This window comes from Hemicordylus capensis, chromosome 3 (genome assembly GCF_027244095.1).
Source record: "Hemicordylus capensis ecotype Gifberg chromosome 3, rHemCap1.1.pri, whole genome shotgun sequence".
Classification (NCBI taxonomy): domain Eukaryota; kingdom Metazoa; phylum Chordata; class Lepidosauria; order Squamata; family Cordylidae; genus Hemicordylus; species Hemicordylus capensis.
Window position 1 is genome coordinate 139835145 of NC_069659.1, and position 21978 is coordinate 139857122.

At 42.6% G+C, this 21978-nt stretch overlaps 1 protein-coding gene across 4 annotated transcripts in view; it reads left to right on the forward strand.

The window, feature by feature from the left end:
- Window positions 1-21978, forward strand: part of RASA3 (RAS p21 protein activator 3) — a 302321-nt gene that overhangs the window by 187125 nt on the left and 93218 nt on the right. For 3 of the 4 annotated variants that reach the window (XM_053309444.1, XM_053309443.1, XM_053309445.1), the window contains exon 5: window positions 11367-11443. The exons of the other annotated variant lie outside the window; for it this stretch is intronic. In XM_053309444.1, the coding sequence (XP_053165419.1) occupies window positions 11367-11443 (77 nt within the window). The remainder of the gene's footprint in view (window positions 1-11366; window positions 11444-21978) is intronic. 4 annotated transcript variants of the gene reach the window in all.

Consider the following 21978-nt stretch of genomic DNA (forward strand, 5'->3'; position numbering starts at 1 on the left):
CCCTTCCTAATGACTCATAGCATGGGATTGGCCTTTTTCACAGTTGCCATGCTGTGGGTGTAGAGACATTTCGGAGGGAGGAGGAGAGCTGGAAGGAGCTCTCCCTCACTACTCCTCCATGCAGCAGCATTGCTTTAAAGGTAAAAGAGGGAATTTCCCCCTTGCCCCCTTCACCTGATTCCATTCTAGATGAGAAAGACGGTATAGCGGGCCTGCAACACTTGTGACCTGTGGTCACCTAGCAGAGCTCACCATAGGCTCACCCACTCTCTGCAGCCTGGGCCTGGAAAACCAGCATGGTTGTCAAGAACCTGCTAGGCCATGACCCTTCATTGGTATTGGGCTGCTTTCGACTTGGTGGGTCACAAGTTGGGCAGGCCAGCTACTACTATGAATATTTATACATTCTTGCTTAACCCACCCATCTCCTCCCCCCCTCCCCTCCCCATCTTGGGCAGCACTTGAAGTGCTGTTGCTCTTTGCAGAAGGCAGCTATTGCTGACTTCCACTCATTTCCCCAAAAATACTCTGCGGAATGACATATGTCACAACATAACGTTATTCCATGGTGCATTTTCTGGGGAATTGAATGGCAGTGCTCAAAAGGCAAATATTCAGATCTAACACTTGTGCAAGTTGAATAAAAGATCCTCAAATTAGACTTGTGGAGCTTCGCAGCAACAGAGTTTGTATGTCATTGATTGGCAACTAAGTTGCCAACAGGAGCTTTATGATAAATTGAGGGCAAAAAGATGAACAACCAGTTTTAAGTGAAACTTTGATAGGGATCAGCTTGAAGTGGAGGGAGGAGAGTTGGTCTTGTGGCAGTGAGTATGAATTGTCCTTTGTTAAGCAGGACCTGCCTTGTTTTGCATTGGGAAGGGTGACTACATGTGAGTGCTGTAAAATAGTCCCCTTAGGGGGATGGGCCCATAGCTCAGTGGTAGAGCACCTGCTTTTCATGCAGATGGCCCCAAGTTCACTCCCTGGCCTCCCTTGAATACTCCCGGGTAAGGCTGGGAGAGACTCCTGCCTGAAACCCTGGAGAGCCACTGCCAGTCAGTGTAAACAAGACACTGAGCTAGATGTACCAATGGTCTGACTTGGTGTAAGGCAGCCTCCTGTGTTCCGAAGGACAATGGTGTGCTGCTTGAATTGACCAGTCCTAATCTAAGTTAGGTCCAGCCACCTTTGAGCTGCCCCAACTCAAATTGGGCCTCACACCTTGCCTTCATTGCTTCCGTGTTTTCCCTGCAGCTTCCCAAAGGAAAAAATGCCTTGCCTTGGGAGAATGGAAGGGGATAGTCATCATAGGAGATGGATCATGGAGGCTTCAAGCTTGCCCTTTACAACCAAGGAGAAGCCTTGTGGGGCCTCTCCTGTATCAATGTAAATATGACAGCCGTGAAGTGAAGGGCTCTGTGTGTGTGAGCTCTCACTTCTGCCCGTTCCCTGGGGGAAGACTCCTTTTCCTGGGGATGGGAGGTCTAATAGGGAAGGGGTCAGGGTAGTTAAATTGGCCCCTCTGAGTGTTCCAATCAAAGCCTGTTAACTGGAAAACTCAAAATGCCTAATTTTGTATTTGAGGTGAGCTGAATGGGCACACACATCCTTACCAGCGACATAAAAAGGAGGAGCAGCAGCACTAAAAAGGCAAAACAGAACAAAGAGGCAAAGTCTCAAGCTGATGCTTAGAAAACAAGAATGAATTGCGATGTGTACTATGCCCAATGCCCTTTGACCAATTGTATTCTGTAAGGACATACACATTTTACAGTATTTTATTTCACTGAGGTATGACAGCAATTACATGCTCTGAGTGAAGTGCTGCCATAAGACAGTAGAATGAGAGGTTATAAGATTCTCATGCCTCTGAAGAGGTTAGCTAGTTGAAATGCATTGAGCGTATTATATACTCCACAGGAAATTTCTACTTTCTGAGTATCGGCTTGAGGCTTTGCCTCAGGCTTCCTTTTATTCTCAGCAGCATTAACAGTTCCAGCCAGTGACTGATTGCTGCAGAAGCAGTGCAGACAGAGGATTCTAGTCTCCTGCCTACCAGTGTGGTTTTAAAAGGCCTATCCTGCTATGAATGTCAGCTGATAATTCCTGTTCATGGGCCAAGAGGTGGGCAAATGGAATCAAGCAGCTGAGGACCATAATGAGGGTTCTGCCAAAGCCCCTGTGACAGAATCACTGGGATTCCTGCCCATAATTCCAGGAAGGCCACAAAAGGAAAATCAGTAGTCTCCAGCAGTGGTCCCTCTAACAGGGATTCCCAGATGTTGTTGACTACAGCTCTCAGAATCCTCAACCAAAGACCACTTCAGCTGGGGATGCTGGGAGTTGTAGTGAACAACATCTGGAAATCCCTGTTAGAGGGAACAATGATCTCTAAGGCTAGGCTTAAAGTACTCTTCTTTAAGAGCCAAACCTGGTTTCTGGGCTTGTGTGTTTAATGGTGATGTAACCCCACCTAATAAAACTATAATGATTTTAGCTTACTTGTCTAACTCTGCATCTGTGCTGGCTAGCTACCAAGCAGAGCTTGAAAGGGACCTCTACACCTTTCTGATTAAGCTTCTCTTGTTGTTCAGACTAGGATGGAGAGAATTAAAGAGCCATTTGACAGTGTAGCTTGGCTCATGTAAAAGGCAGGGGCGTAACTATAATAGGGCAAGGGGAGACAGTTGTCTGGGGGCCCACTGCCTTGGGGGGGGGGCTCAGAGGCAAGTCACATGATGGACTCCCTGCGACCGGGCTTGCTTCAGTTGTATTCATCCTCCAAAACTGATGTGAGTGTTAAGACCTGGAGCTACCAGAACAGCATGTCTTTCTCTAGAACCATTACATGACTTGCATCGTCTACAATTTACAAAAGCTTAAAAAAAAATAATTTAGGATGATGTTCTAGGGGGCCCATTTTAAAATCTTGTCTCTGGGCCCACTCCAACCTTTCTACGCCTCTGGTAAAAGGAATTGCCTGATCAAAATGGAGGGGAAAGGGCTTCGGTTAAGGGGTGGGATGGGATGCTTCTGAGGGCTAATTGAGTTCCATTTGCCTATTCCTAGTGTGTATTCTCTGTTTGTTTCTACAATCTTTACATGTATATCCCACCCTTCCTTCAAGGAGCCTAGAGTGGTGTACATGTTTATGTTTATCCTCACAAGAACCCTGTGAGGTAGGTTAGGATGAGAGATAAATGACAGGGCAGACTGGGCATGGGCAGAGTTGCCCAGTGATTTTCATTGCTGAATGCAGACATGGACTCTGATCTCCCCAGTCCTAGTCCAATGCTCTAACCACTACACTAGGCTTGTTCTGACATGCATTTGCACATTAAACTGTGGAATGGCACTGATTTTATTCTCATGCTTCCCTGCCCCATGAAATCTTTGTAGTTCCCCAACTACAGACAGTTCAGTTGCTTTTTCTTGGCTCATGGCCATTTTGGAATGTTTAAATTGCTGAGGGGCATGCTTGACAGACATAAAGACTAACTAGCATTTATATAGGCTGGGTTCATGCATAATGTGGCACCTGAGGTTGCTGCAAGCCACCGCATCCCCAGGAATGTGCATGAGCCCTATTTCTGGTCTTGACAATAATATACCAAGACTGGTGGGTTCCTACAACACACCCAATTTCATCATATCTGAGATAACTTAGATTTGAAGTGAGAGACAGATGTTCAGTTCTGTGTTACAAGTAGGGCTCAAGTAGAATCTGCTGAGATGGATGGGTTTGTATGACGTGCCTAATCTTGGCATATCGCTGCTGAGACTGGAAGGCCTTGTGTGCATTCCTGGGGTTTCGGCCATTCGCACACAACCCCAGAAATGCACAGCCTCCAGGAATCCGAGGCCACAACCTCAGGTGCCATGAACCTGGCTGTAATTTCTATGACTACATTCTTAACAAAACCAAAATGTTTCAGAAAAAGGTTGAATAATGTTATCTTAGAAAATGTTATTGGTTTTATTATTTTCCTTTGTTTATGTCTAGGATGATATCCTTTTTGAGCAATATCTAATTGCTGATTTGGATGCCTTAATCCCCTAATTTCACTTTCAGATGGTTTCATTATGCTTCTATTTTATGTTTACTTGGTATTATATTTCTGTGAAGTCTTCTGCCAACATGCTGTTACTATTCAGTAAATTGCTCTGTTTTTGTCAGATGCCACTTCCTACCAAATCAGAAGAGGAAAGGACCCCAAAGAAGGCATCTCTGGGTGCAGTTAAGTGAGACAAAGCAAGGGGAGGCAGGAGACGTCTGTTGCCAGGGAGTGTTGTACTAGTAGCGGTGGTGACAGAATTCCTTATTGCTTACACAAGAGGCCTGGACGTTTGTAGGAGACAGGCTTTACCACTTGACTGTCTGGTCTAGCTGTTTATTCTGCAGATACTATATTTTGCTAAGTAATGGACATCCAGTGACTGAATTCCTCAGGCTCCAGATTCAGGGCCTGTTGGGGAGGGGAGTTCAATCCTGATAATTTTACCAATAGTGGTCAGGATTCTGTCCTTTCCCCATTGTGCATGGAGAGCAAGGTGTGGTGGCTCTGTGCAAGCCTTGTAGGGAAAACGCAATATATTTGCCCCAAATCATTTTAAATGTGTGTTAGAATAAACAAGTAGTATGGTGGACCCCTCCTGTATTCTACCAAAGACAACCACAGGGCTCTGTGGTCTCGAGGAGATGGCACCGGCTTGACGGCACACTTTACTTTACCTTTACAGTACTATGGTAACATCAAGGCTTGGATGTTATATATATCACAGAATGTAACCCAGAGGAATACCTTTAATCAGGGTGTCTGTGCGTGTGCGAGTGTAAAATTAACATTGTGCTTCTTTCCCCATTTCCTCCTCTTATCTATCCAGTGTACCCTATCCATTATTCAGAGCAGGCTATCTAGTACATGCTTGTGCACTACTGAAGTGGTCTTGTCTGTGGACATCAGTGACTAGCTCCCAATGTTCAGAAATCCCAGCCCACCAGGATGTGGTAGCTCCCTGTTTAATCAGTAATTGTAATACCTTTAAAAAAAAAAAAAGCAAAGTTTATACTTTGTTAGCTTTATTATTATTTACTATTATAAGCGTTGGACTGGATACATTGAATTACATTATAATACTTTATCCAAGGTCCTTTCTTAGTTCTTTCCCACCCCAACCTTTTAAACTCAATAATAATGACAAAATTTTCAGACCATTCTTCTATAGGTGTAATGATTTCTGTCTTTCTAGTTCTTGTTCCTTTTCCTTCATTGTCTTACAGCATTGGTATTCTGATATAGCGGTTGATTATTTGTTTAGCTCTGCATATGCTATAAATTGAGCCTATGTATCCAAAATGGAGCCTATGTATTTTCATTCATAAAGTAAACATTTTTCCCCCTGACCTGGTTATAAAATAAATTTGCAAGGCCATCTGTTGTTCTCTGAGAGAAATGCTTTGGGAGAAGCTTTCTCCAGTACTCTGGAACCAATTTGAATCAGCGCACCCATGAGAAAATTATTTAATGAGTAGCTGTATTTCACCCAAGGGCATCATTGACATGGATGGGAGCAGCATTTAGTGCACAATACATCCAAGCATATTACTGTAGCAGGCTTTCATTAGAGTAAGCCCACACCTGGGTTCTGCAATGGAAGTAGTCCAGTATTTCAGGAATAATTAGTCTCAAGTGATGCCATGGCCCTTCAGCTGCTTTCAGATTTTTCTTATTGATCAGGGTCAAACGATATATTTCTTGTAAGCATGTGCTTTTGTAAAATATTGAATAGCAGCTGGATTGTTCCCCCACAGATCAGGATGCAGTGGTGGGGAGGGTACATTCACTCTACCCCATGGTGCGATCAGGATCAGCCCACCCTATGGCTTGTATTTCGTCAGTAAAAAGCTGCCATTGGTGCTGGTCATTGTTGTTTGATTTAGACTGGGATTGTGGCAAGGGGTAGGGTTAAAGATCTGTTCCTGTAGTCCTGATACACACAGGGCTTGATCCAGCTTAACATTTAAAATGTAAGGACATGCTTGCAAAGCACATGTTTAATTTGACTCTTGGGTACTTGGAGGAGCCTGTAGAACTCTTTCTCTGTCTGAAAGCACAAAGTTCAGAGCTGTGTGACTTTGTAAGGAGAACTCCTTCATAAGGTATTGCTGTGAACCAGGCAAACGGAATTTCATCTCCAGACGTATTTACAAAGTGACCTTAGGCAAGTCACTGAGGCAGCCTCTCTCAGATCACCTGCAACAATAATAACTACCTATGGTTGCCAGTTTGAATCCCCGCTGGTATGTTTCCCAGACTATGGGAAACACCTATATCGGGCAGCAGTGATACAGGAAGATGCTGAAAGGAATCATCTCATACTGTGCGGGAGATGGCAATGGTAAACCCCTCTTGTATTCTACCAAAGACAACCACAAGACTGTGGTCACCAGGAGTCGACATCGACCCAACAGCACACTTACCTACCTAAACAGGCTTTGGGACAGATTACTAAGATAGTAGTAGTAGTAGTAGTAGTAGTAGTAGTATTTATTAACACAGTCAGACAGGTGTTATTGACTGGTTTGTTTTATCCAGACATCGAGTCCTTCCCAAGGACCTGGGATGCCAGAATTTTATTGTCAATATTGTTGCTGTTGTTATAGATATCGTCGCAGAATATAGGCTGTTCACAGTAAAGTTGCTTTTTGTAATTGGCTGATGGTGATTTCTGTGGCCCCTATGGTGTTGAGGTGCTCTTCAAGGTCTTTTGGAACTGCACCCAGGGCGCCAATTACCACTGGGATTATTTTGGTCTTTTTCTGCCACAGCCTTTCAATTTCAATTTGTAGATCTTTGTATTTGGTGATTTTTTCTATTTCTTTTTCTTCTATTCTGCTACCCCCTGGTATTGCTATGTTGATTATTTTGACTTGTTTTTCTTTCTTCTCGACTACAGTTATATCTGGTGTATATTGTGTGGCAGATGTTTGTCTGTTTGTAGTCGGAAGTCCCATAATATTTTTACATCTTCATTTTCTTCAACTTTTTCAATTATTATTAATTATTATTATTATTATTAATTTTATTTCTATACCGCCCTTCCAAAAATGGCTCAGGGCAGTTTACACAGAGAAATAATAAATAACTCTAAAAAGAAACATAAGATAGACACCAGCAACAGTCACTGGAGGTGCTGTGCTGGGGGTGGATAGGGTCAGTTACTCTCCCCCTGTTAAATAAAGAGAATCACCACGTTAAAAGGTGCCTCTTTGCCAAGTTAGCAGGGGTGAAGTACTGTGAACCTTGGAAATGCACCATGTAAGCATTGAATGTTGTTGTCATGGTTTGCAACTTAGCTCAACGTGGACTTGCCAGCAGTCTCTGCTTGAAGAATGAAGCAATGTCTCAAACCAGACGTTACAATAGAACAGTGGTTCTCAACCAGGGTTCCACCAGATATTGCTGAGCTACAACTCCCATCATTCCCAGCTATAATTTATTGTGGCTGGTGGTGATGAGAGTTCAACAACATCTGGAGAAACTCTAGTTGGGAACCACTGCAATAAAAGTATGTTTGCTATCAGTAAGAGCAGCTGTCCATCTAGTTCCACCTACTCTTGATATAATGCCTTCTTAGTGAAATATATGACAGCATAATGCAGTTACATAAGAATATAAGAACAGCCCTGCTGGATCAGGCCCAAGGCCCATCTAGTCCAGCATCCTGTTTCACACAGTGGCCCACCAGATGCTGCTGGGAAGCCCACAGGCAGGAGCTGAGGGCATACCCTTTCTCCTGCTGTTACTCCCCTGCAACTGGTATTCAGAGGCATCCTGCCTCTGAGGTTGGAGGTAGCCTGTAGCCCTCAGACTAGTAGCCATTGATAGTTGGCTTCTCCATGAAGTTATCCAAACCCCTCTTAAAGCCATCCAGCTTGTTGGCTGTCACCATGTCTTGTGGCAGAGAATTCCACAAGTTGATTATGTGTTGTGTGAAAAAGTATTTCATTTTGTTGGTCCTAAATTTCTTGGCAATCAGTTTCATAGGATGACCCATGGTTCTAGTGTTGTGTGTGTGAGAGAGAAATTTCTATCTGCTTTCTTTACACCATGCATGATTTTATAGACCTCTATCATGTCTCCCAGGAGTAATCTTTTTTCTAAACAAAAAAGCCCCTAGTGTTGCAGCCTTGCCTCATAAGGAAGGTTCTCTAGGCCCCTGATCATCTTGGTTGCCCTCTTCTGCACCTTTTCCAGTTCTACAATGTCCTTTTTTAGATGTGGGGACCAGAATTGTACACAGTATTCCAAGTGTGGCCACATCATAGTTTTGTATAAGGGAATTATAATACTAGCAGTTTTATTTTCAATTCCCTTCCTAAGGATCCTTAGCATGGAATTGGCCTTTTTCACAGCACATTGAGTCGACACTTTCAACAAGCTGTCCACTACGACCCCAAGATCCTTCTCCTGGTTACCAACAGCTCAGATCCCATCAGTTTATGCTTGAAATTGGGGTTTTTCGTCCCAATGTGCATCACTTTACACTTGCCAAAATTGAACCGCATTTGCCATTTTGTCATCCACTCCCCCAATTTGGAGAGATCCTGACGGAGCTCCTCACAATCCGTTTTGGATTTCACTACCCTAAATAGTTTGATGTCATCTGCAAATCTGGCCACCTCGCTGCTTACCCCAACTTCTAGATCATTTATGAATAAATTAAAAAGCACGGTCCCCGTACAGATCCCTGCAGAACCCCACTTCTTACTTCTCTCCATTGTGAAAACTCTCCATTTATACCTACACTCTGTTTCCTGTCCTTCAACCAGTTAGCAAACCATACATGTACTTGTCTCCTTTTCCCATGACTGCTAAATTTTCTCAAGAGTCTTTGATGATGAACTTTGTCAAAAGCTTTTTGGAAGTCCAGGTATACTATGTCAATTGGATCACTTTTATACAACCACTTGTTGACACTCTCAAACAACTCAAAAGGTTTGTGAGGCAAGATTTCCCTTTGCAGAAGTCATTCTGGTTCTCTCCCAGCAGGGCCTGTTCTTCTATGTGCTTTATAATGTTATCCGTGAGGATGCTTTCCATCAATTTGCCTGGAACAGACATTGAGCTAACTGGCCTGTAATATCTCAGATCGCCCCTGGATCCCCTTTTGAAAATTGGTGTTACATTTGCTACTTTCCAGTCTTCTGGTACAGATCCTGATTTTAGAGATAAGTTATATATATATTTGCAAGGAGGTTGGCAATTTAACATTTGAGTTCTTTGAGGACTCTTGGATGGGTGCCATCTGTCCCTGGCGCTTTGCTAGTTTTCAGTTTTTCCAGACAGTTTAGAACATCATCTCTTGTCACTTCTGTCTTAGTTCTCCACTCTTGTTCCATAGTATTGGCATTGCAGGGTGAAGAAAAAATGCATGATGTCAGCTTGTCACAATTTCCCTAAAGGAAGTTGATGTGGTTGCCATTTTTAGTGAGACAGTCAGACAGACACTCACATACATTTACCAAAACATCCAGTTTGAGTCTCTGGCAACTTTTTTTAAAATTGTGAGCAAAATGATTGTTCTCTGAATGAAGCTGAATCATTTCTATCCATCGCTGTCCTTCCATGTTTCTTGGCTTGGGGAACCTCCTGGTTTTGGTATTATTATTATTTCTTGTTTACCCAGTCAGACAGGTGTTATTGACTGCTTTGTTTTATCCAGACATCGAGTCCTTCCCAAGGACCTGGGATGCCAGAATTTTATTGTCAGTTGTTATAGATATCATCGCAGAATATAGGCTGTTCCCAGTAAAGTTGCTTTTTGTAATTGGCTGATGGTGATTTCTGTGGCCCCTATGGTGTTGAGGTGCTCTTCAAGGTCTTTTGGAACTGCACCCAGGGCGCCAATTACCACTGGGATTATTTTGGTCTTTTTCTGCCACAGCCTTTCAATTTCAATTTGTAGATCTTTGTATTTGGTGATTTTTTCTATTTCTTTTTCTTCTATTCTGCTATCCCATGGTATTATTATTTCTTGTTTACACAGTCAGACAGGTGTTATTGACTGGTTTGTTTTATCCAGACATTGAGTCCTTCCCATTATTATTATTATTATTATTATTATTATTATTATTATTATTATTATTATTTTAAAGCAGCTAGATTGGGCAAAACAAGTTTGTCTTGTTCAGAACATTATTTTTAAAATAAATATATTTGTTAAATATTAATGCAAGAATCTGACACACTATCAATTTGATTAAACCGTGGATATTATCTATCATAATGCAATTTGCAATCTTTTCTGTAGGAAATCTTCTTGTCTCCTGCTTGTTTCAGAAGACAAATCAGATTATTTGTTTGTTATTTCTCCGTGTAAACTGCCCTGAGCCATTTTTGGAAGGGTGGTATAGAAATCGAATGAATGAATGATTCATGTTTTAATGGAAAGAGGCAATATTTAGACAATTTTCTCCCCACTAGTAATATTTTCTGGTGAAAACATCAACTCACCATCTTTTTTTCCAGTCTGATCATCATCATTTAGGCCTTTGAAAAATTCATTTCTAAAGCAATATTTCACTGAATCAGGGATAAACCTACAATGTGAGACTGCTCCATCCCAGATAGGGATTTGATACAAAGTTTGATTCAGATGAACCAAGTGGTTCTTGAAACAAGAAACTAAGTACAGCACTTACTAGATAGGAATTATTTAGAATATTTATATACCACTTGCCCGTTAAAAACAGTTCTTGGAGAGGTTTACACAGCAAAAGGAATGAAAAGATGGTTCTGTATCTCAAAAGGGCTCACAGACTAAAAATGGAATACAAGGGAGACCCCAGCAAGCAACAGCCACTAAAGGGACACTATGCTGGTACTGCTAAATTTAAAACACCCACTGATTTAGAAGATGGCTTTTTGTCCAATTGACAGGAGTTAAGGGGGTAAGCTGCCTGCCTATTTCAGTAGCTATTTTAAAATGAAGTTACAGCATTCTCTGTTCACTGAAGCTTCACAGGCAGCATAGAAACACAGATGCTATTCATATTTCCAGGTCCCTGGTTTAAATAGCCAACAGTTTACATTAAATTGTTGGAATAAAGACAACGTGGTAATTTTGTCTTCGGACTTGATCATCTGCAGCTTTTATTATTACTACATGTGGATGAAAGAAGTATTATTAGAATATTATTAGATAGGCTGTCTCTTCATTTTTCATTGACTGAACCTAAATTATGGGACTAGTGAGTGGAATTCAATCAATGTCTTGTTTGGCCTGTATCCTTGAAATGTTTGACAGCTTGTTTTGAGAATGTTATGGATAGTATGTAATGTTGTCATTCTATATTTCAGGGAAAGGTCCATCTAGAGTTGAGGCTGAGTGAAGTCATAACAGATACTGGTGTTGTTTGCCATAAACTTGCTACACGGTAAGACTGCACGGATGCATATCTGTAACTTAGTAATAAGACCTATGTGTCAGAATGTCCAATTCCAACAAATGTATACTACTACCATCACTTCTGATCCCAAACAGAGGTGGGTGCTCTTAGGGCAGCCAGCTCTGCATAGTACCTGCTATTTCCAGTACCTGGAGGTGCCTTTCTATGGAGCTGGAGCATGTGCAGATGCTGGGAAGGCATGCAGGGGACCCTGGAAGATGTGCAGAGACATCACCATGCACCTTCCATGCTTTCCATCCTTGTGGCTCAAGTTCCATAGAAAAGCTCCCTCACCCACTCTAGCACTGGCAATGGCAGCTACTGTGTGGAGCTGCCACGCCAGGAGTTCCTGCCTCTGTGCAGGACAAGGTTGCTTGGACACATTTGTCCCAATTTGTGCATCCCATGTACAGACCTATTGGTAGTATTGACCTGGCACTGTTCTTATAGCACCTGTGATGCTAATGTACACAATTAGAAATACAGCTTTTAAATATTCTCACCAGGATCCAAAGAATCATGGAATTTGTTCTGATCAAATTCCAGAAAAACTGATGAGTTTTTCTTTGACCAGCAGCCCCTTATGCTGCATGGCAAAGTATTTTTGAAACTCCAGTTGGTTTCAAAAACAGTTTGTGATATGGCATGGTATATCTGCTGTTCAAAGAAAAAAGACAGTCAGTCAGGTTCTTCTGGGGAAGCACAAGCCTTAGAGCTAGCCAAAAGGATCCTGGCCACTACTTTTAAGTACAGTAGTGCATTACATATTGTTCATAAAGTGCATTACATATTCTGTAGCCATATATTTTCTGTAGACGTAAAAAAAAAAAGTTAGCTTACATAAATCTATGTCAATTCTAGATACAATCCAAATTTTACAGCCCAAAGTATGATTTCCTTGCACTGGCACAGGAACTGGTATATAATGCCTGTCCTTCACCATGCATTGTATAGTGGTGTAACTCAACACAATAAGCCAGGATGTGTTACAATGAAAAACCTACTGCCAACTGGAGAATTCCCCAAGCCCCCATTTGATTCTGCTTTCAAAATACAGGGAGACTAATGAAACCTTTCAAAGTTCTGAAAACTGAATTAGAATAAAATTAACTAGAATTGTCATCAGACAACCCGGGCTTAAAGTGTTGATCGAGTTAATGTAGGGCTGCATGGCTTCGGCCCTCCTGCTATTGTTGGACCACCACCTCCATTTCATCCTCATACTAACCCTGTAAGATCAGTTAAGGAGAGTTGGCGCCTGGCCCAACATCACCCAGTGAACTTATTAGCTGAGTGAGGATTTGACTTGAGTCTCACCAGGCCTAGACCAATATTCTAATCACTGCACCATGCTGGTTGTCTCTTATTGTTGAATTCTAAACAGTAAACCAGTCTGTCTATGTAACTAGTTGAATGAAAGTTCTTTCTTGCATTTCCTGACAAATTGCCTGTGGAAGTAATTAAGGCTTTTAAATACATGCTCACTTGGTCAGCTGTCAGCACAGTGCTATGCATGATTCCTCAGTTCTCCTGTGTTCAGTGGAGCTCACTCACACATAACTCTGCATAGGATTCTTTTATTATTTATTTTTCTATGTAAACCACTTTGAGAGCATTGGTTAAAAAGTGGTATATAAATATTTGTCATACTAGTAGTAGATTGAAGGTTGTGTCAGATAAGACTCTCTTCCATGCAACTGGGCAAAGTAGCTTTCATAACAGAGAATTGTTATGAAGAGAATTGAATTGAGAAGAGAATTTTCTGTTTTCTTTTTCTCCTTCCCCTTTTGAATCTGTCCATGTTCAATGAGTGATTAGCATGGGTATATATCAGTTGGTGCATTAGTGTAAAAAGAAAATTGACCTAGTAACCTTTTTTGAGGACATATTTGCAAGACTGTAATTCAGGTCAGTGAATTTACTGCTTAGCCAACTACAATCAAAAGAATAACAATAAAATGCATGAAATGGTAACTTGCGGGCCAAAGAACCATAAACTTGTGACTTTCAGGTCGAATCCTCTCCCTTCTTCAGTGCAGATAAATGATTTCATGAATAATCATTCCTTTCTCACTAATACTGATAGTTCAGCAGCTGTTTGCTAATCATTGTTACTGTTGTAAATTCTAGAAAGGAAAGGATGAGTTAAAACACCATATAGATTTGAATGATAACACATTCTAAGGTAGGAACATAGGAAACTGCCGTATACTGAGTCAGACCATTGGTCTATCTAGCTCAGTATTGTCTTCGCAGACTGGCAGTGGCTTCTCCAAGGTTGCAGGCAGGAATCTCTCTCAGTCCTATCTTGGAGAAGCCAAGGAAAGAACTTGGAACCTTCTGCTCTTCCCAAAGCAACTTCATCCCCTGAGGGGAATATCTTGCAGTGCTCACACATCAAGTCTCCCATTCAGATGCAACCAGGGCAGACCCTTCTTAGCTATGGGGACAAGTCATGCTTGCTACCACAAGACCAGCTCTCCTCTCCTCAAGTCATTCACACAACCAGCCTTTTCTAAGTAGAAGAGGATTAACCAGGCTCATCTAGGGATGTGCAAGCTGGTTCTACCCAGAACCTGTTTAACGTCGAACCGGTTCAGTTTGATGGTTCAGGGTCGAACTAAAAACCCCCATCGAAGTTTGGAGGTTCGCAGTCTTTAAATACACACACACACACATTGTACTCCCCTCGGGGGAGTTCCTGGAGGTGGGGGGGTCCCCGCGGATGTTCCCCCTCCCCCGCCAGCCTTCTAAATCACCCCCTTGTCCATTTAAGGTGCTCTTCGGCCAGTTTTTGGCCTCCACCCAGCGGCCATGTTGAGGGCTGGGTGCCTGTGCACAGAGGCCATGTGCATGGGTGCCCAGCCCCCAACTTGGCCACCAGGCCACCAGGTGAAGGCCGAAAACTGTCCAAAGAGCACCCGAACTGGGCAAAGGGGTGATTTAGAAGGCTGGCAGGGGGTAGCAGGGACTTCCACGGACTACACACAACCCTGCTGCCTCCCAGAACTTTCCCGAGGGGAGTACAAGGTTAAAAGATTTTTTTAAAAAAATTAAGGATCGTGAACCCCCGAACCGAATCGAACTGGGGGGGGGGTTCAAGGGGGTGCTGGACCAAACTGGCCTGGTTGGGTTCGAGGCCGGTCAGCCGGTTCTGTGCACATCCCTAGGCTCATCCGGAACCTTAGAACCATCTCTTACCCAGCACCTTTCAAGCTGGGCTCCCTCCCTCCCCTTTCTGAGACCTTCCCACAACAATACCAGTGCCAGCCACCAGTCAAGCTCTCTCTCCTCCTCTCTTCCATTCCATGCTGCCTCCGATCAGCTGGTGAGGTATGCGGCTCAGTTGGCTCAGAAGCACATGTGTGTGTATCGGTGATCTACTGAAACTGAATTGCAGTGCACTCAGCCTGGACAGTGGACTCTTATGTTCTGTTATCTGCTGTTAATACAAAAGGATGGGGCTGGGGGTGGGGGGCCAGTTGCGTTGGGTTGGGTTGGGTGTTGTGTGGAGGCAAGAGGCAGCCAAAGCAACACAAGTGGGAGGAGAGCTGGTCTTGTGGTAGCAAGCATGAATTATTCCACTGGCTAAGCAGGGTCTGCCCTGGTTTGCATTTGAATGGGGGACTACATGTGAGCACTGTAAAATATTCCCTGTAGGGGATGGGGCTATTCTGGGAAGGGCATCTGCATGCATGTATGCAAAAGGTTCCAGGTTCCCTTCCTGGCATCTCCAGATGGTCTTGTGGTAGCAAGCATGACTTGTCCCCTTAGCTAAGCAGGGTCTACCCTGGTTGCATATGAAAGGGAGACTAGAAGTGTGAGCACTGTAAGACATTCCCCTTAGGGGTTGGAGCTGATCTGAGAAGAGCATCTAGGTTCCAGGTTCCCTCCCTGGCATCTCCAAGATAGGGTTGAGATTGACTCCTGCCTGCAACCTTGGAGAAGCCGCTGCCAGTCTGTGTAGACATTACTGAGCTGGATGGACCGATGGTCTGACTTGGTATAAGGCAGCTTCCTATGTTTCTATGAGTGTACTGGCAGGAGCTATGCTGCTGGCTGGCACTCAGAGACACAGCCCTCCTTTTAAATAAAATTGTGTGGGGAAATTAGCTCAGAGTGGAACAGTTCCACGTCAGAATAATTTCTGTGCAAACATTTGGTGGCAGAAAAAAAGGACTGAGAGAGAGATTGCTGAAGTTCAAAAACAAAGGTGCTTTTATCTGAGGGTAAGGGGGCACAATGGAGTAAGAGAGTCACTTAAAGCAATATTATCTCTCTATATAATTCTCTAAGGCTACCTGTGGCTAATCCTGTGTGTGTGGCAGCTCTCGCAAGAGTCTGCAAGCAGAAGCACCTGATTGGGCAGTGGGGATAGAGAGGGGATAGAGAGTGCAGATAGAGAGGAGGAGCCTGTGAAACCCTGTGGTACCATGGTGATTCCATATGCTGATAGGGAGGAGGAGCCTGTGATGGTTAAGGTCAATTGGAATGCAACTGTTACTGATCAGAAGATATTATTGATTGTAGAGGAGAGGCATCTATATATATAAAAGGATAGCCAGCAGGGATCTGCGAAGAGAGGTGTTGTGAGGAAGGAAAGAGCCCCTTCAGCAGAAGCAGGCTGCTGTTGTGTGAATTAGATGAGGAAACAAGATGAACAAGATCTGTTACCGTATTTTATGGACTATAAGACTCACTTTTTTCCTCGAAAAATATCCGCCAAAATTCAGGAGCGTCTTATATGTTTTAACAGTTTAATATGTTAAAACTCTGAAAAACTGGATTAAAATTAAGGTGCGTCTTATAGTCCGTAGCGTCTTATAGTCCGTAAAATACGGTAACTCAGGGAGAGAGGGAGAGAGAGAAGGGAGGAGAAGAAAGACAGAAGGGAAGAGCAAGTAGAGGAGAGATAAAGAGAGAAAAAGAAGGAAGAGGAAGAGAGAGAAGGAAAGACGAGGGACGGGCCTGAGCCTGTCAGCAGCCTGTGGGTAACAATTGGCCATGGCAGCACCTATTGGCAACAAGGAAGCGCCCAGTCAACCACTGCTGCTGTTTGGGGCTACTGAGACCATGTCAGCGGCCTGAGGGGAATGAGTGGCCATGGTGGTGGCAGCAGCGAAGAAGGGCTTGGTCAACTGCTGCTGCTGCTCCTGTGGGGAGGAGCAGGAGCGGGGTGAGGGTGGGGAGGTCTCTGGGGATAGGGGGCTGCAGCTTGGCCAATAGGCACCAAGACCGCCACAGCCATGACCAAGAGGGGTGAGGGGGGAAAGCAGTGCTAGCAACAGGGGAGAGGAGAGCATGTGGTCTCAAGGCTCAGGATGTTGCATGGAACTAAACTTTAAATAAGAAGCTGTGTGAAGTCTGAAACAGCCTGACGATTCTGTTCAGATCCATATTAGAGCAACCTTGCATTTGAAAACACTGGGTATGGTTCACTGGGAACTTTGTTTGAATGAAACAAATTATGGGAACATAACTGTTACGTTATCCTGGTGCCATTAATTACAGTGATGCTTGTGTTGAAACCTCATATCAGTTCTGTGCCTGTACCTTTTTATTACATTATTGCACCTAACCCTATATATTAGAATGAAAATATATTTTAGGCAGAATCATAAAGCAGCATTAGAACCTGATTCAGGAGATAATGTTTACGGTGAGACCCACATAACAGATCTTTGGAATTCTTAACCAGCTAGCTCTTGCCAGTGACTGGGTATGTCAGATTGTCTGTTTTTAAGGTTATAAAAGTCACTAGATGTCAGGAACAAAGCCTGCAGATGAGACTGTAATGCAGCTTCCTTTTCCTGCTGAGGGCCTTTCCGTTTTTTTATTTGATCTTCAGCTGATTTGATAGCTCCTTTCCTGCTGTGAATGGCCTATGAAGTAGCTCAATAGCCCCTTCAGTACTAGAGTGGGTGTGAAAGTCTAGCACGGATAACAGGAGCCTAGGGAAGATAAGCTAGAAAGCACTGGCAAGTACAATAGGACAGGATGGAATAAAATCGGGAGCTTGATAGTGTAAAACCTGACATAATCCCATGGCTTATGTTATATCTCTCCATATACACACCTTCCTTGTAGAGTTCTGCTGTGGTTTTGCCATGGCTCCACTAAATTTTTACCCCAAAACATCATTTATGGTTTTTGTAGGAAAGTGCCGAGGTACTAATGCAACTTTTATTTCCTGCACCAAAATATCATTTGAGTAAAAGTTTAAGCACACTGGCTGACATCCAGAGCAGCCTTCTGGTAGTGGAAAACAGACACACAACACCAGTGAGAGCTTTCCTAGCTGTTCTGGGATCACACAGCCTCAAGTATGTAAGTCCAGTGTGAAGGTCAGTGATTCTCTGTGATTCCAGGAGTGATCTGTGTCACCCAAAGATGTTTCCCTGAGGGTTGTGCAGCCCTCAGGGTCAGTGCATATGTAATGCTTTCTGTCTTTTAAAGAATCAGGAAGACTGTGGAATCATCCTCTGTGCTAGCTAGAGTTCACTCCTAATCCCATGCTCTTCACTTTGTCCTGCTACATTTCTATCTATTGCCACCAAAAATTGTTGTGCTTAAACCATGAGCTTGTTTTCTGCCTGGTTTTGTAATGGTACCTTATGAAGCTGTGTAAATTTGCAACATGGGTTTGCAATAGAGCTGTCTCATATGCATGTTCTTTATTTTAATGACTGCAGCATCAGATGATGTCTTGCATGTGTAAATGAGCCAAATTTGCCAAATTTAAAAACATTTTTTTAGGAAAATGACAGATAGGGATTTCCTACTTATTCATTGTTGGGAGCAGGGTGGTTAGCTGCTTAGCATAAAGATAAGGCCAGGGGTGTAGCCATAATTGAATGAAGGGGTTCAAATAACCCAGCCCATTCAGCTCCTGAGGGCCCCCAGCTCCATCCCTCCCTATTTTCTTCATTATCTCCCTCACTCCGAGTGGCTACCGGGGAGAAGGGTGAACACAGGCCCTCTCTGCCCTAGCTACACCCCAGATAAGGCATATGGGGCGGGTGGAAGTGCAGCTACAACATCAGAAGAAGGAAGGCACAGATGACTTAAGCGGAATGTGTTACACACCATTTGAGCCAGCCGCAGAAGAAACTATAGTGCAGATGTGCTCCAGTGGCGCCCTTGGCTTTGATTCTAGGTCCTAAGGTAGCAGACCTAATTTTTACAAAATAAAGGCAATGGCTGACATGATGAGAAAAAGTACTTAACATAGTCCCAGTGAAATTAAAAGGACAAGTTGAGCATTGCCTAACTTGTCCTTTTAATTTTAGTCGGACTAGTTCGAGTAATTATCCTCTTCATGATTTCTGAAAGTGGATTGCCAGATAGTAGTAAGAAAATTGGGAAAGGTGAATAAGAGAATGTTAGAGCTGGAAGGGACTTTGGATTTTCTTCCATTTTTGAAGTAGGGAAAGAAATGAACACCTCACTGAGGTAGAATTTTTTAAAGAAAAACTGCATATAAAAAAGGAAAAAGGTAAATAGAAGATTTACTGAAAAACAGTTAGTGTTCCATCTGTTTTTCAATAAATATGTTTAACTTTTTCCTTTTTAATGGAAATTTTTATTTTATACTCCGCATGAACTTTACTGGAAGAAAAATACTTTCCCAAAGTTTTTGAAATTTGGGGAAGTTGCATTTGATATTTTAAATATTTTATTGCATTTAATATTTTAAATACTTCATATTTTGAGGTAACGCAAAATCATTCAGTTTAGTACTCTTTCACCAAAATCCCTTTTATGTGCAGGAAACACAGAAAAAGATGTCCATACATTAATACCTGCTAGTTTTGAATACATTGGTTTGCTTTTAAGTAGGCTGTTCTGAATACATTGGTTTGTTTTTAAATTGGTTTGTTTGCTTTTGTTCACATTTAACAATAGAAATTTGAGGTTGGGGGGAAGCTTGAGATGGACATACATTATTACTAGTTGATGCTTGTTTTGTTTTCTTTAGTGTTAAGATTTATTTATAAAGAACTGAATACAGATGCAAAGGTTAAATATTTCAATCCAAATTCAGTGATATTGAAATGGATGAGAGCAATTTTCACAAAAGCTTTGTAGGAATGAATGATTGGTACTGAAAATCTTTCACCACAAATAGTTTATATATTTAATATAGCATTAAGAGGAACAAGCTATAGCAAACCGCATTGTTTGGATTTCAGCTTTTGCAAAAAGAAATGTATGTAATCTCTGCCCTTCAAATTAGCATTATCATTTTGGCCTACATAATTAAGCTGATGATGTTTGAGCTCTGAGACAGTGCCAGCCTCTCTAGCGGATGCCACAGATTCCTGCTTGAACAACAGCAATTATGAGAGAAAGCATTAGTGTAGAAGGAAGGCTTCCCCTAAAAACACGGATGCAGTTTGCCTGCCTGCATTCCCAAAACTGCATACTAAAGAAATAAGTAGTCCAGCCAATCTTGACCACTTTTCTAACCATAAATAAAGAATTTCCTTAAGGGCAATTATCTCAGGTGTAAATCATTTTGAATACTAGAAATCATTAATTTAAGAATTATAAAGACTGTCCTTCTGGAACAGACCAAAGAACCACTTTAAGTGAACATATATTAACGTTGCCATATGTTTCCAGAGAGCCCACAAAGCAGTTATCATTAGTAATAGTTGAACTAAGAGCCTTCCTGGAAAATCTTGCATTTCACTTTTTATGTAGTGGAGCTAAGTTGAGCATGGAGCTTTTGGAATACTGTGTGCAGTTCAGGTTTCTACATCTTAATAAAGGATTTTAGAGCTGGGAAAGATGCAGAAGAGGGCAACCAGAGTTTTCAGTGGGCAGAAATACTTTCCTTATGAATGAAGGCTAAAGTGCTGAAAGCTGCTTGCAGACCTGAAGCAGCCCTCCTCCTGGTGACAGAGGGCTGTGCATCATTCCAGCCAGTGTCCTTGCAGCCTCATATGTGAGTTTCCCATTCAGTTCCATGGCACAATAGCAGGGACTGAGGCCTTGTTTTCATTCATTGGTCATGAAAAGAAGTGTAGTGTTGATCCTGGGACTTGTTATGGATATTCATACTTAACCCAATCAAAGAGGGATGTTTCATTAGTTTATCTTTAACTGGGATTTGTAAAGGCATCAAACTGTAACATGCAACTCTTAATACCCCATTTCCCCCTATTGTTTCAATTTGTACACATAATAAGGAGTGGATATATAAATGTAAAAACACACATCTATATATAAACAGATTAAATGGCCATGTATGTTTACGCACCAGGCTAAAGCCTTCCTCCATAGCAAGCTTTCAATTTGTAACTGCTGGCTATCCTAATTTCTTCTGTATTGGCTTTCTGGCTATTTTAGCATTTTTCGTTGTGTATATTTGTTTTTATTGTGTTAGAATTTGGTTTTAATGTTTGTTCTTTTTGTAAACCACTTGGAGGACATTGGTCAGGACATTGAGTGGTATATAAATCTAATCAAATAAATGTTTTTTACTCGGTGTCTGCAAAATCCTGGCAAATTCAGGAGCAGATAACATTTTTATCACCAAAAAAACTAGAAAGGTTAGATAAGTTAGAAAGTCACCACTAATGAATGCATATTTTTGTATTGCAGTGGGGAAATGACTTGATCATCAAGTCAGAGGTTTCTGGTTCGAATCCCCGCTGGTATGTTTCCCAGACTATCGGGAACAACTATATTGGGCAGCAGCGATGCAGGAAGATGCTGAAAAGCATAATCTCATACTGCACAGGAGGAGGCCGTGGTAAAGCCCTCCTGTATTCTATCAAAGACAACCACAGGGTTCTGTGGTCGCCAGGAGTCGAAACCGACTCAATGGCTCACTTTACCTTTTACCAGTTTTTCTAATTTTAAAAAATCCTGAAATGATCAACCCTATGGAAGTTTCATTCTAGCACTTTTACCAAATTCATAGAACTGTTACAGACCATTTGCAAGAGCATTTATAAGCCTCTGGTGCCAACTGATAAAACTTTTTGATGCTGGCTGCTCTTGTTCCTTTGTTCAGCATTTATAGTCTGTAACGTGCTTTTCAGTTGGCAGATATTGGGGTGTGGCTGTAATTGAGTAGGGATTTGCATGGAACCAGTTCGGAGGCCCTATATGGGCCTCCGAACCAGTTTGAATGGCAGCTGGTTTCGCCAGTTCGAAGGTGGGGGGTGCATCTTTAAGGGCGAGGGGGGTTGCACTTATCCCTCCCTCCGATTTCCCCCGCCAGCACTCCATTTTCTTAAAGTCCATCAGGGTGGCAGCATACCTCCCTGCCACCTCATTGCCCCCTTTACCGGAAGTAACCAGATGCCAGGCACAGGAAGCCGGGTACAGGTGTGCACATGTTGTGGGCACACGCACACACAGCAGGCACATGCATGCAACAGGTGCAATGTGTGCATGCCCGGTGTGCGCAGGCTAACTTACTTCCGGTAAAGGGGGCAACAGGGCAGCAGGGAGGTATGCTGCCGCCCCGATTGACTTTAAGAAAATGGAGTGCCGGCAGGGAGAAAGCA